Raw genomic sequence first — 15418 nt, forward strand, 5'->3', positions numbered from 1 at the left:
GCTTGCTTAGCTGCTTCACCATCCTCCTGCCGTAGGTATCGCTCTACCCTTTCTTTCAACTCGGCTCATGTTAAGGGCTTCTTTCCCATGAGTTTTTGTGACAAGGGGCTTGGCAGGAGTCCCCATGTGAAGGCTCCGGCTATAAGGCCTTCGTCATGCCCTGGTACATCCAGCGTGGCATTTGTGAATCTTGTAAAGTATTCTCGCACAGTTTCCCCCTCTCTTTGTTTACAGCCTATAATGGAATGAGAGTCGCCCTTGTATTTGCGTAACTGCATGAAGTTGGTGAGGAAAAGGTACTTGAGTTGAGCAAAGTGTGAAATGCTGCCCGGCTGTAACGTTTTGAACCACGTGTCGGCGTTGCCCTCGAGTGTCGTCTGGAAGTATGTGCACTAGAACTTCTTGTTAAGCTTTAGCGACGTCATCGTCCATTCATATGTGTCGATGTGACTGTCCGGGTTGGTGGTTCCATCATACGTTTTGAGTGTTGGGAGCTTTGCGGTATTTGGTATCTCATAATCCAACAGCTCTTTGACGAACGGAGACGTTACGCTTCGGGAAAAACCATCTTGTCCTGGGATAGTCGATATCCCCTGCTGGTATTGGGAGTTCATACCATGCGGCGGTGGCGTGAGGTAGCCCGGACTTGGTCCATAAAAGGGGTATGGCTGGAATGGTAACTGGAGGGGATAACTAGTGGAGAAAGGGTGTATGGATGTAGCGGGGCTGATGATTACCGGTTGTTGCAGGTTGTTGTTGGCAGGGATAGTCGGTCCGGTCCATGTACCGGCCGTCGAGTAAATGGGTGGTGAGTGGTTCATCATGGTTTGCGCCAATAGTGGTAATAGGGTTATGGAACTCTGTCCACCCGTCATCTGAAATGGCGATGGTGTTGCAAACTATGGTGAAATGTTGAAAATGTGGCTCGACGGGGGTGTTGTTGAGTGGATTGCTTGTGCGTGTTGCAACGGCGGCGCGAAGAACGGCGGCATCTGAAGCTGTGTAGACGGGAGTAGCTCCACCGGAGTTGTTTCTTGCCGAGGAAATGACGGTTGTGAAACATTTCCGGCGGCTATTGTAGAACTTCCTTTGCCCAAAACGGCCCTGTTGGTCGTTGTAGGCGGTGGTGTTTCGTCTAACGTCGTCATGGGACGTATGAGACTAGTTGGTTGTCTCTCGCTACCGTTGGACGCCATTGTTGTTTGTTTTCGTGCTTTTTGCTTGTGTTCTTTGTCTCACAAACGGATGGCGCCAAATGATGGGACCTCGTCCCCTATAATACCTTGCTTCTGCTTCACGGCTGAACTCTTCTTGGTTATTTGGTTACCACTGCAAGATCACAGAGAACAAGGGTCGTCAGCCGCTTTCTAGAGGGGCTCCCGGAAGAACGCTTCGACGGTCAAGTTAGGAGATGATTTAGGGTGTGTGTATGCATTCTCTAGAAGGGCCGGAGAACTTACCTCGCTAGTCTGAGAATGCATCCTTTTATACCTAGCGCTCCTGCCTGGTCCGTACCAGACAAGATCGCTTTTTGGGGAGACAGGATCAGAGGCGCTGATTGGAGGGTCGTGCGCCCTCAACCACAAGAGCGCTCTCATTGGCTCCGGCAGTAATGCTCTGATCCTACTGTTTGTCTCCTAATTGTACCTTTTGTCTTGGAGCAAGGAGCGTCGCTTGGCGGGCGCGAGCCTTCCGCCTGGGCGTTTCGCTCTCGGGAGCGCCAGCGGGGGCTGAGCCTGCTGGGTTGGGCCTGGCTGGTGTGCCCGACTCTAGGGCTTGGACGCGGCTCTGCTGTGCTGCCCTAGGCACACCATCATAGGGTAAGGCCCATGTGAGGGTTTTGGCCCAATTTGGAAAATTAGACCATATATGGGTCATAATTGGGCCTTTATGATTATGAGATATTGGGCCATTAGAAATGTCAAATGTTTGGACTGGACTAAATGGTTGGGCCTTAGAATAAGACTATGTAAAGGTTTAGGCCCAATTTGGAAAATTGGGCCATATGTTGGGCTTTGATTCCTAGTTTGACTTTTAGGCCTTTTGATTGGGCCTTAGGCTTGAATCAAGCCAAGATGGGGTAATGTAGCCTGTTACTCCAAGAACTTATGGTTATGTGTTGAGACCCAATTATTAATTGGGTGAGGTTTTGACTTGACAGTTTAGGAATTTGTCATCCAGCAGTTGGGGTTGTGTTTGCGGGACTTCAGCAGTGTGAGGTGAGTTACCTTCCAGTAGAAGTGGGTCTAAGGCCACAATGTCAGCCCACTAGTAAGAGTTGTTTGTTAGATGATTGTCTTTGTGATAATTATCTGGTATGCCATTATCTGTTATGTTTGTGTGCTAGGATGCTCTGTGATACATGTTATTAGTAGTAGGGGTGAAATAGTCCCCGAATACCGGTTGAAAGATACCGAAGGGGTCGTCAGAACCCATGCATGCCTAGCAGTACATTATGTTACGTTATTATGTGGTAGCGGTAGGGGTGAAATAGTCCCCGGTTACTGGTTGAAGAATACCGAAGGGGAGGTCAACTCTCGGATACCGGTTGAAAGATACCGAAGGGTAGGTCGGGGCACCCAAATATGCCTGACAGTATATTTATGTATGTTATACTTTGTTATTATGTGGTAGTGGTAGGGGTGAAATAGTCCCCGTTATCTGGTTGAAACAGACCGAAGGGGAGCCCAATACCCATATATGCTAGGCAGTTATCCGGTTGAAAGATACCGAAGGGGAGGCCAACACCCAGATATGCTAGGCAGTTATTCTGAATGGGTGTAAACCTCTCTTTCCCAAGTAGCAGTTATGAAACGACTCGAAACAGGGTGTTACAATTGTGTTTAGTGGGTCGAAGGCACTAATACCGACCCATGGTTTGTTATTTTTAGGATGCTAGTTGTCTGCGTGACTCATGCATGTGTTATGTGTTTATATGTTTACCGGGCGGGCCTTGATGACTATCCTGTATACTATTTATCTTTGTGATTCTTGCATGTGTTATATGATTATATGTTTATATGTATACAGGACGGGGCCCGATCCCAGTCAGGGCCTGATGATTGACAGATCTATTCCGAGAGAGGCTCGATGCCGGCGGGGCCCATTATATGTTTAATATGTATGGTATGTGGTATTTTGGGGAATTCACTAAGCTTTGTGTTTACGATTTTTCAGTTTATGTTTCAAGTACTTCCAGTTCGAAAGGGAAGAGCCCGGGATGATTACGGTGCACACACCACATCGTTCCATATTTTTATATTACTCTGATGTGATGTACTTGGATATTATTGATACACTTTGATTCACCATGGTTTCTATGATGTCGTTTGGATAATGGTTTTATTAATTTAAAAATTGAAATTTTTAGTATTAAATTTTGTGACGTTACAATAATTATCTAGTATCATTGTCCAATAAGATTATCCTAAAACAATAAAAGATAACCCAAAATTCGGCCCTATCCAGAAGGTTTTAGAAATCCTATTTTGTTCAACTGTTGAGAAATTACATCTTAGTCCCTATACTTCCAATTAATTCTAATTAATCACAAAATCAATTCCAATTAATTTCTAATTAATTCAAAAGTAATTATTACCATTTCCAACTAATATAGTAATCATATAATATTTAATAAATTATTTATTTCAATTTCTAATTAATTTATTAATCATATAATAAATTAACAAATCAACATCTTCATTCAAAAGTCATTCTATCAAAAATACTAGTTAGAGGGTAACCCCAAAAAGACTTTGCTTCTAATTCAAGAATATACCAATTTAGTTATTGGCTTAGACACCTTAATCCAACAGTCCGATGATCAACATGAAGTCCGTTTAACACTCACCATATTATAAGGTTCAACCTTACATAAGCCACTTATACATTGTTATTGGGCAGATCTTGAAGATGTCATAGCCTCTAATTTGCCATTGCTTATTGCTCTTTGATTACAAAGAATATATTAACCCTTAATGTTGCTTGCGATCGTTATCTTGTAGTATTGCAGATTTTAATTTTTGGTTTGTATGTTTTATCTTTTCTATGTTAACCTTTATATTAAACACATAGAATAACAGCGAAAGGGGGAGGCGGAGTACCAACAAATCAACAAATCAATATCAAATAGGGAACGACATACCCATGTGTAGCACCTGGTTCTTGGTACGTGTTCTTTTTATTTAATCTTTAAATATTTTGCATTTGGTCTTGGACTCGACGAGTTGAAGGACCAACTCGCCGAGTAGAAGCGGGACGAGGCGTGGATTTTAAGTTGTGGACTCGGCGAGTCGAGTCCCGGACTCGGCGAGTAGACCCTGTTTAGGCAAAAACCCTAGTCCGAGGGTTTGCACCCTATTTAAACACCTTAACTCGGCCTCCTTAGTCCCATTTGCTCCCAGAAGACCCCCATAGCAAACCCTAGCTGTTATTGAAGCAATCTAAGGCATTTAGAGCAATGTTTTAAAACCCGGGTTTTTAGTTGACCCGGTGTGATGACCGATTCACGGGTCAACCGGTTCAACCGGTTGAACCGCTGGGTCAACCCGGTTTATGGTCTTTTTCTATTTCTATATATTTTTACTTTCATGCATAATGCATAAACATATAAAACTAATAATTTGATGTCCACAAAGTTCAAACATTGAAAAACATTGAAGAAACCGCAAACGGCTCGTTGTTTTGGCGTTTGCTACTTGTATCCAACTATCCAAACTCTATTGAAACGGGTCAACCCGGTTTAACCGGTTCAACATAAGTGGTCGAACCGCGGTTTAGGGGAAACCCGGCCGGTTCGATCCGGTTCACATTTTTACAAAAAACCGGTTTCAATTGACCCGCCTTCTACCCCGGGTCACGGTCCAACCGGTTGAACCGATCGGGTCGACCCGGGTTTTAAAACATTGATTTAGAGTGATTTTGGTGCTTTTGTGATCCAAGGAGGGAAGGAAAAGCTCGAAGGATCAAGAGGAGGCTAATAAGGATTCGGTTTTGAGCACCATTTGCAGACTTCAGAAGGTATAAAGTCTATACCTTGCTTGCTCTTTTGATAGATCCCATTTTGTGGAGTTTTAGGGCTTTTCTAAGCCATTTTGGTCACCAACCATGATAAGGTATAAAGTCTATACCTTGCTTGCTCTTTTGATAGATCCCATTTTGTGGAGTTTTAGGGCTTTTCTAAGCCATTTTGGTCACCAACCATGATTGCAAGCATGGTTTGAGGTTGATGTTTCGGATCTAGGTCCTTAGAAGGGTTACAAGGCAGAAAGGAGTGGCTTTTGCACTCAAGGAAGGCCCCATGCATTGTGAGAGCTTGTTTTAGGACCTTTTGAGCTTAAAGTCTCATGCAAGCACGTAAAGGTTGTAACTTTACATGCTAGATCGATTGTAGAAGCTTAGATCTACATTTTGATCAAGGGTTGTACATCAGAAATTGAAGATTCAGTGAGTGGTTGTGACTAACTCGACGAGTCCGTTCTTGGACTCGGCGAGTCCAAGGTTCTGTCCCATATCAGTTGAGGGTCATAAGGACCCAGTTGAGTGTGGAAAGGTTTTAAGGGGGTTCCAAGGGGTGACCCAATGTTCTGGACTACGCCATTGTTCTGGAAATTCATGGGACTCGGCGAGTGCATGAACAGACTCGGCGAGTCCAAGGCAATCTTCTTAAGGATGAAGATGAACTCGACGAGTTGTTCATACAACTCGGCGAGTCAAGGACAGGACCTGTGTATCAGTTGATGATGAACTCGACGAGTTGTTCATATAACTCGACGAGTCGGATGAGGATTCAGTCGATGATCATTTAGAAGGAAAACTCGTCGAGTCATCGCCTAACTCGACGAGTAGAGACGGGTTTGAGGTCTAATGGAAGAATAGGGACTTGGCGAGTCGGCGAGCCAACTCGGCGAGTCAGGTCAACTAGAAGTTGACTTTGACTTTGAATTGGTCAGGGGTAAAATGGTCATTTTACCCTAAGAGTAGATGTCAGTTTCTGACTATTGTTTTGTGGGAATTATAGCCGGAGGATTTCTGGAGCAGCAGCGGCAGCAGTCAGAGGATTCCCGCACAGTTCAGCAGCTACTACGAGGTGAGTTACCTTCCAGTAGCGGTGGGTCTACGGCCACAATGCCGGCCCACCAATAGGGATCGTATGTTAGATGTTTGTCTTTGTGATATTCATCTGTGTTGTTACTACCTGATATGTTATATGCTAGCGTGATATGGTATGTGATAGTGATAGAGTTCGGTTGTTAGGACCGAAGGGCAGGTTAGGCACCCCAGATATGCCTAACAGTATGTTATGACATGTTTAGCTGCTAGCATGATATGTTACATGAAATAGAGGTAGTAGGAGGGGGAAGAGTCCCCGAGATTCGGTTGTTAGGACCGAAGGGTAGGTCAGACACCCCCAGATATGTCTGACAATAGATTATGCTATGATATATGTGATAGTAGTAGTAGGGAGTGAAATAGTCCCCGAGGTTCGGTTGTTAGGACTGAAGGGTAGTCAGCACCCCAGAATGGCTCGACATGGGTAGGTCAGCGCCCCATAATGACTTGACACGGGTAGGACGACACCCCAGAATGGCCGTACGGGTAGGTCGGCACCCCAGAATGGCCGTACCGGGTAGGTCGGGCACCCCAAAAATACCTGGCAGTATGTATGTGATGTGATTGTATGGTATGTGTTACAATGGGGGAACTCACTAAGCTTCGTGCTTACAGTTTTCAGTTTTGGTTTCAGGTACCTCTTCAGCGAAGGGGAATGAGCTGATGCGGTAGCGGCACATCATACACACATTGGTTTTCCGCATTATGAGATGTTCTAGGATTGTACTCTGACAATATTATTATTCTCATGCTTTGGGTTTTCAGACACGAGATATGTTTTATGAAATGATATGATCGGATGATGTTTTACTACAAATGTTTTACAAACCACTTAATTTAAATGAAATTTTTGGGCGTGAAAATTGGGTTGTTACACCATGTGTTATTCATCTATGTAAACAAAATTGAATCAAGATCAACAATAAATTCAATCTTTATATTAAACACACAGAGTAATGACAAGAAGGGTAGGCAGAGCACCAACAAATCAACAATCGATATCAACTAGAGAACGACATACCCATGTGTTATTGTATTCAAACAAAATTGAATAATGATCATTATAAATGACCAACAATTCGAAGGATGCTAAGAATCACATTGCAAATATTAGACACTTAATTAAATATATAAGCTCCAAACCCATATATAGACAAAGATAGGCCCCTTACGACTCTTTAATGATAATAATTTATGACGACACGTTTGCATGATTAAATGGTACTTTAGAAATGACCAAAATAGTAATAACCATGAGGAAAAAAGATATCTTACGAATCCTTGTTGAGTTCTATTAAATGACGACCAATAATCTATCTAAATAAAGTTCTCGAAGAATAAATTGAGCTTACTAGTGTTTATCATCATGCTTTATGTCAAATTAAGGTTTCTTGTGACTTGTAAGTCCGCATTTATATTTTTGAAACACGTGTAGTGTACCGGTTAAAAGTCTCGAAAAATATGATTTGACTAATATACTACCTCATGATATTCTAATGAATGATTTTTTTATATATTTTTTACCATTAAAATAACTATATAAGATACTTATATACATTATCTAGCATATTAAGTCTTTAATAATCTTATCATAGCATAAATGGAAGAATAAGAACAATGCACAAAATAAACAAACTTAAAATTATAACATACAACTTTTTCTTGCCTTCCAATTTCATACAAAACTTTACATGGATATATAGTTTAATAGAAACATTTAATTGATAATTAATAGTTTTAAGTATCATATAACATTACAAAACTAAGAAAAAACTACGAACCTAGATCAATAATCCTAAAATATTTTTCACTAATCGTGATTATGTAATTGGTAATTGGTAAATATGAATGAAAATACTTCCACAAGTAAAACATGTCATATCTTGATTGTTATATATTTTTAGATAGAAACAACATAATTATTGATGTTTTGTTTTTCGTAATTAATATTTCCTTTTAAATAAATGATATGTCATTAGATTCAAAGAAGAAGAGAAAATCAAAAACCTCTACAAATGGTGAGAAGGGCCAGAAACACAAAGATATCATCACATTATTCATATGCCCTCTCACTCTCAAACCCCAAATTTTGCTGCTCGTAGTTGTCAGCAACAATTCACTCAAAATTATTCCCAATTGTTCCAACAAAATCGATTCTGTGTTTGTTAAAATCCAACATAAACCCTAGAGGTAATCATTTCTGTCCCTCAAAATCACCAGTGGTTTTTCTCCAATGAGCATCTTGTTCATTGATCTTTGTCGCGTCTAATGGATTCATCTTCTGTCTGTTTACTTTTTATCTAGAAATCTCTAAAATCTGCTGGGATGGCACTCTCAGTCTCCGACTTACCTGCGATGTATTCACTGCTTTCCAATTCACTTAGCGGCGATGTAGCCTTGCGGAAGCCTGCTGAATCGACGCTTGCGCAGTCCGAGAACATGCCGGGGTTCTGTTCTTGTCTAATGGTATGGTAAACGAATGTTTTATTTATTTATTTTTTAATTTCTAGGGTTTGAGATATCATTGATGGTTTACATTCTGTAAGTTTAATCAGCATTCTCGATTCTCGAAACTTTCTTATCAGAAATGTTATCAGGAAATGCGAGCATTACAGATTCTGTGGTCTAGAATAGCAGTTGTACTTGTACATATCAAAATCCAAATGCTAACTAGATTTAAGAACAATCATATGTTACAAATTAATTTATGCATTCCATACATGTCTGCTGAATATATCTTAACAATATCCAAATGCTCAAACATATGCCACTTCATGATATAATTTATGGTGCAGGAAGTGATAACTGCAAAGGACTTGGCATCTCAGACTGATGTTCGTTTAATGGCATCATTGTATTTCAAGAACAGTATCAACCGCTACTGGAGAAACAAGCGTGACTCATCGTAAGTTTATCTAGCTGTAGCTAAATTGTTTTGTGATTGATATTGATGATATGAAATTGTATGTAGTAGGCATTGATAGTTTGATACTTTGATAGTAATACATTGCTTGCATATGTCACTTTCTTGATTTACCAACATGATTTTCTCTTTTCCATTATTTACCAACATTCTTGGTTTTCTCTGAGGATTACTTCTGCTGTAAATCTTAATGTAGAACAAATAATTTCAGGGGTATTACCAATGAGGAGAAGTCACATTTGAGGCAAAAGTTGTTGTCTCACTTGAGAGAGGAGAACTATCAGGTGGGACCTAAATTTGTCATTGACCAGTTTGCATCTTATTTTCAGCAACTTATCTAGTTGAATCACCTTTGATCACCTTTATGGATATTTTCAACTAATCTTACAAACCCTTTATTTTATTCTGACTTCTAAAATCTCTTCTCTGCATTCTCATTTAATCTCCAAAATACAGATTTCTCTTACCTTGGCTGTTCTAATCTCCAAAATAGCTCGCATTGACTATCCTAAAGAATGGTATGCTTTCTATATGATCCACAGTCACTTTTCCAACTATATTAAATTGATTTTATAGCCATAAATATTTGACTTCATATTTACTTGCTTTCAGGCCTGAGCTCTTTTCTGTTTTAGCCCAACAACTTCAATCATCAGATGTTCTTACTTCACATAGAATCTTTATGATTCTTTTCCGAACATTGAAGGAGTTATCCACCAAACGTCTTGCATCAGATCAAAAGAACTTTGCTGAGGTAAATTAATTGTGGAAAAGAAAAGTTAACAACTTTATATAACCTTTTAATGTGTAATCTTACATTAATTTTGTTTTGGCAGATAACATCCCAGTTTTTTGAGTACAGCTGGCATCTTTGGCAAACTGATATGAAGACCATACTAAATGGCTTCTCTTCCCTTACTCAAATCACAAACTCAAATGCTTCTGAAAATCATCAAGATGAACTTTATTTAACATGTGAAAGATGGTTTCTGTGCTCAAAGATAATCCGTCAGTTGATAGTTTCAGGGTTTCCAAGCGATGAAAAATCTTTACAGGTACAAAGGGTATTATCGTCTTTTCACATATTCCCTCTAGGAATTTATTTAACTTAACAATAACAATAACTTGTGTTTCTTGTAGGAGGTTCGACCAGTCAAGGAGGTCTGTCCTTTGCTGTTAAAAGCAATCCAATCTCTCCTTCCATACTGTGAGTATCAATATCATTATTGACCAAAATGCCCTCCCACTAGTTCCATTTGGGAAACAAAATTCCATAAGTTCTGATCCTATAATCTTATTTCACAGATTCATCTTTTGGGGAACACCATTTGAAACTTTTTGAATTTATAAAAAGGGCTTGCACGAAAGTGATGAAGATTTTAATTGCAATTCAGACAAGGCATCCGTATTCTTTTGGTGACCAAAATGTCCTCCCATTAGTCATGGATTTCTGTTTAAATAAAATAACAGATCCTGAACCAGAGATAATGTCATTTGATCAGTTTCTTATTCAATGCATGTCAATGGCAAAAATTGTTCTTGAATGCAAAGAATACAAACCAATCATGACTGGACGTGTGGTAGATGATACTGTAGTAACCCTTGAGCAAAGAAAGAAAAACATTTCTGGAGCTGTTGCAGGGGTACTTTCGTCTCTTTTGCCCAATGAAAGAGTTGTACTCTTGTGTAATGTATTGATAAGAAGGTAGTTGAAAATTTATCCTATTTACTGTTTTGTAGGATGGAATTGGAGAAGGAATGGAATGGTTCATTCATTCATTGACTTAATTCCATTGGAATGAAAGAGAAAGCTGTTTGTTTTGCATGATGGAATGGAATATCTCATTCCATTCCTTTTTCCTTCATCATTCCATTCTATCCAATTAAACATATCTTTATTGTCATCCATTTACTTCTATCAATGAAAATACATTGCTATTTCATGTTTTCTTTATCAGGTACTTTGTATTAACATCAAATGATTTGGAGGAGTGGCATCAAAACCCTGAGTCTTTCCACCATGAACAGGATGCAGTTCTTTGGTCTGAGAAACTAAGGCCATGTGCTGAAGCTTTATACATTGTTTTGTTTCACAATCATAGCCAAGTAGGTTTAAATTTTTAATTAATATTTACTTTTCTTTTTTCAATTTTTGATTTCTTTTTCTGTTTCCAGCTGTTAGGACCTGTTGTTGTTTCAATTCTTCAAGAGGCAATGAGTGGTTGTCCTCCTTCAGTAACTGATATGACTTCAGGCTTGCTTTTAAAAGATGCTGCTTATGGTGCAGCTGCATATATTTATTATGAGCTGTCTAATTATCTCAGCTTTAAGGATTGGTGTGACTTTTTTACCCTTCTAGACTTTCTATATCTGTTATCTATATGATACTAAGATCTTGTTTCCTTTTTTCCCATTAAATACTTTGTTTTTTCTTCACTTATTATCTAGAATTTTTCGTAGGTTTGACAATGCTTTATCATTGGAACTCACAAATGATCATCCCAACATGCGGATTATACATAGGAAAGTTGCACTTATTCTTGGTCAATGGGTTTCTGAGGTAATGCTATTGTGATCTTGATTTTTTTTTTATTATTATTTTTTTAAAATAATACAATTCCAGTTTTGTTGATTTAAGTTATTCCTTACACATAACTTAAAACTAATGAAAGCTTATATTCTTTTTTCATGCAAACGACTACGTTTCTATAGACATAACTAAGTACAAACTCGCTTTAATGTCCACAAAAAAATACAAAGTTCTTTTTTGTTTGGTAATTCTTTGTCATATTATTTATTTTATTATTTTCTTTTTTGTATTTTGTTTTTGCAGATTAAAGATGACACCAAACGACCAGTCTATTGTGCTCTCATCAGGTTGCTACAGGACAGAGACTTGTGTGTCAGGGTATAAAATATAAATTATAATTCAGTCCATAAAGCCCACTGCTATTTTTTTTATCATAAAAAGATTCCATTTTTTTTTAAATATTTCAGCTGGCAGCATCTCGTTCATTATATTTCCATATTGAAGATTCTGCCTTTTCACAGCAAGAATTTTCTGATCTCCTCCCAGTTTGTTGGAAACTGTCTTTTAAATTGATTGAGGATGTTCAGGAGTTTGATTCCAAGGTAAACATTCCTTATAACTTTATAACTTTCTATATAATCTTTTATCATATACAAATTACATTTCTAACTTTTTGGTGTTATTTGTTGTTTCTTTCAGGTTCAAGTGTTGAACACAATCTCTGTGTTGATTGCTTATGTTGGTGACATCATCCCATACGCTCTTGAATTGGTTCAATTTTTTCAAAAGGTATTTAATCCAATTACTACATAACATTTCATTTAAATTGTAAAATTGTTGAATCAATTTGTCTAACTGGAAAACAATTCCTTTTTAAATTTAAAGTCTTGGGAGGAATCTTCTGGTGAAAGCCTTCTACAGATTCAGCTTCTAAATGCTCTGAAGAACTTTGTAGTTGCACTTGGGTACAAATCTCCTATGTGCTACAATGTTCTACTCCCTGTTTTAGTTAGTGGACTTAATCTTAATAGCCCAGATGAACTTCTTGAAGACAGTATGCAGGTATTTCACTTTTCTCTTTAATTTAAAAAAAAAAAAAATTCATTTTTTTTCTGTTAACTAATTTGTGACACATTACATTACTGATTACTCATGCAAGCTATGGGAAGCTACAATTTCCAATGCCCCTTCAATGGTCCCACAACTCCTGGCATACTTCCCATCTCTAGTGGATATACTGGAAAGAAGTTTTGATCACTTAAAGGTAACACTTTAAATAAAAAGATAAAAGACGTAAATGCCCCTGGAAAGGTTGTGATTAGTTACAATATTGGAATAATTTTTGTTTTAGGTTGCTGCATCTATCATCGAAGGCTACATAATTTTAGGTGGGACAGAATTTCTGAGTTTGCATGCTTCAAGTGTTGCTAAGCTTTTTGATCTTGTTGTTGGAAATGTGAATGATAAAGGCTTACTTTCTATACTACCTGTCATTGATGTTTTAATTCAGGTATATATATTTTAATTCAACAGTTTTTGTTTTTATATTTCATAACAAATATAAAAATTATAAAAAAAAAGAAGATTGGACATTGGATTGATGGTTAGAGGTGTTGGTATTGACAGTGTTCTCCTTCTGATGGGCCACAGCTGATCAGTAGTACCCTTCAGGTATTTGTTTTGTTTTGTGTAATATTATAAAAATTTATAAAAAATAAAATTTGTTTGGATGATTTGTTAGAAAATGATGGTGATATGCTTAACTGGAGATGATCGAGTGCCTACAAGTACAGCTGTAAAGGCATCTTCAGCTGCAATTCTTGCAAGAATTTTGGTGACAAATACAAATTTTGTAGGGCAATTAGGATCAGAGCCTTCACTTTTGATGTTGCTTCAGAATGCTGGTTTCCCTGTTGGGGAGAATATTCTTTTATGTCTTGTTGATGTATGGCTTGACAAGGTTAGTTCTGCTGCTGTATTTCAATTGATGGATGTAAAATTACCATTTTGCCCTTAACTTTTATACCATTACAATCGAGGGGAAAGCATCTTCCACTGAATCTGTTGTTTGTTTTGCATTATTACAGGTTGACAATGTAAATTATATTCAGAAAAAGACATTTGGATTTGCGCTTTCTATAATTCTAACATTAAGGTTGCCTCAAGTACTTGATAAATTAGATCAAATACTAAGGTACTTATATTATCACATAACTCATAACTTGTGGATTTTTTTAAAAAAAAAAAAAAAAACTGAATACATTTTCACTGGCAGTGTATGTACAAGTGTCATATTGGGTGGAAGTGAAGACACAGCTGAAGATGAATCCAGGTTACAACCTTACAACTTACAACTCTTGTTTCTGCAAAAGACACAAATGCCCTTCTGATCATCATTTTCAATTTGTTTGTAAAATTGCAGCAGTGATAGTATGAGCTCTAGCAGACCTCAATTCCCAAGTAAAGAATTCAGGAGGAGACAAGTAAATACATCTATATTCTCTTTTCTTTTCATATATGTATTTATGAATTTAATTGAAGTACAAAAATGAAGCATGTTTTTTTTGTTTGTTTGTTGTTATGTTAGCAGATGAAAATTGCAGACCCTATAAATCAGTTGTCACTTGAGAATTCAGTGAGGGAGAATCTCCAAACATGTGCCAGTCTACATGGGGATGCCTTCAACACTGCCATGGCTAGAATGCATCCTGCAGCATTAGCCCAACTGAAACAAGCTCTTAAAATGACATAAAGGGCATTTTCGTCTTTTTCTTCCTTTCTCTTGTGCGATATCCATTTTTTTTTTCCTTTCTTTCTTTCTTTTATTTTTTTACCAAGTAGGGCGGCGTTCCTACAATACCATGATGGAGATATATGCCCACACCTTTCTTCTCTACAAAAAAAAAAGAATAGGGTAAGGTGTTGTTTCTTAATATTTTTTAAAATACTATTTTATTAATTTATTCTATAAATTGATATTGGTGGGACCCATAACTAAGCTTTACTATATCGGATTCCAAAACTTTGTATAAGCAAAGAGTTTGTTGCTGTGTTTTTAAAATTAATTATTTTTTATTGTTTGACAGGTGGTGATGGGTGTTGTTTGGACAATAGAGATTCTTGTGGGGTTTGATTTTTGGGGGTGGATTTGTTTGGGGTTTTTGTTTTTGAGTTAAAATTGAAGAGTGCTGCTCATGGGACACATGGCATGACATGGCAATAGTGTAAATAGTGTGGTCTTTTATGTCTGTTTTTTTAAAAGGCATGAGGGTCTCTCACCATATTTACTTTTCGGGTTGGTGGGGTTACGTTTCACTAAAAAATTACTACTAATGAGTTGGTTGTGTAAGGATAGAGATCATGTTTGAGACATCATCATTGAATATTTGTAAAACTTTGTTTTGCTGTATTTTATATCGGAGAAATTTGGGATTGATGTGATTTTTTAAGGAAAATGTCACTAACACAATTAACTTTTATCATTTGTTCGATTTGGTCATTATTTTTTTTGCGTGTAATATACCATTTAAGTTGTTAGTTGCATGTCAATTAAGCCATTTTGGTCGATTTGAAACAATTACTAGGCGACCAAACCTATGTGAAAGTGTGACATGTTGAGGAAAGTTATGTGACAATGTTCCATATCATTGTTGCTCCACCCGCAATAATAATGAAGCCCTTATTTGGACCACTTCCCACTTCATTGTTACCTTCCTCAAGCAAAAGCAAATCTTGAAGCTTCTTTGGTTATTTCAAGACAATCTCTTCTGGCTTGTTAACTACACAATAAACTACCACTTGCTTGCTTCTGTGTGTATGTCATGGTGTGAGACTTTGTGATTGTGAGAGACTAG

At 37.9% G+C, this 15418-nt stretch overlaps 1 protein-coding gene across 4 annotated transcripts; it reads left to right on the forward strand.

The window, feature by feature from the left end:
- The first annotated feature begins 8109 nt into the window (after positions 1-8109).
- On the forward strand, positions 8110-15043 carry LOC145066133 (ARM repeat superfamily protein). 4 transcript variants are annotated; one of them, XM_079013316.1, is made up of 25 exons: positions 8110-8301; positions 8416-8577; positions 8907-9016; positions 9246-9318; positions 9491-9552; positions 9647-9788; positions 9871-10089; positions 10175-10241; positions 10340-10739; positions 10993-11140; positions 11210-11370; positions 11495-11594; positions 11868-11942; positions 12032-12166; positions 12264-12353; positions 12450-12626; positions 12724-12828; positions 12916-13074; positions 13191-13235; positions 13306-13524; positions 13652-13758; positions 13840-13896; positions 13987-14047; positions 14152-14478; positions 14651-15043. In XM_079013316.1, the coding sequence occupies exons 2-24, from the start codon at positions 8437-8439 to the stop codon at positions 14314-14316; spliced, it is 3018 nt and encodes a 1005-aa protein (XP_078869442.1). In that variant the 5' UTR covers positions 8110-8301; positions 8416-8436; the 3' UTR covers positions 14317-14478; positions 14651-15043. The 4 variants fall into 4 exon arrangements, with proteins under 4 accessions (XP_078869442.1, XP_078869443.1, XP_078869444.1 ...); XM_079013317.1 differs by having other exon boundaries at positions 14155-14478; XM_079013318.1 differs by having other exon boundaries at positions 13990-14047.
- The last annotated feature ends 375 nt before the right edge of the window (positions 15044-15418 follow it).

Source organism: Lactuca serriola, chromosome 8 (assembly GCF_051521515.1).
Source record: "Lactuca serriola cultivar US96UC23 chromosome 8, Lser_US96UC23_V15, whole genome shotgun sequence".
Taxonomy (NCBI): Eukaryota; Viridiplantae; Streptophyta; class Magnoliopsida; order Asterales; family Asteraceae; genus Lactuca; species Lactuca serriola.

Bases quoted from the DNA above. Each gene is read 5' to 3' on its own strand.
- LOC145066133 (XM_079013316.1), top strand. From the start codon at position 8,437: ATGGCACTCTCAGTCTCCGACTTACCTGCGATGTATTCACTGCTTTCC. The intron at 9,789-9,870 runs GTAAATTAATTG...TTGTTTTGGCAG, and splicing joins ATCAAAAGAACTTTGCTGAG to ATAACATCCCAGTTTTTTGA. The intron at 11,595-11,867 runs GTAATGCTATTG...TTGTTTTTGCAG, and splicing joins TTGGTCAATGGGTTTCTGAG to ATTAAAGATGACACCAAACG.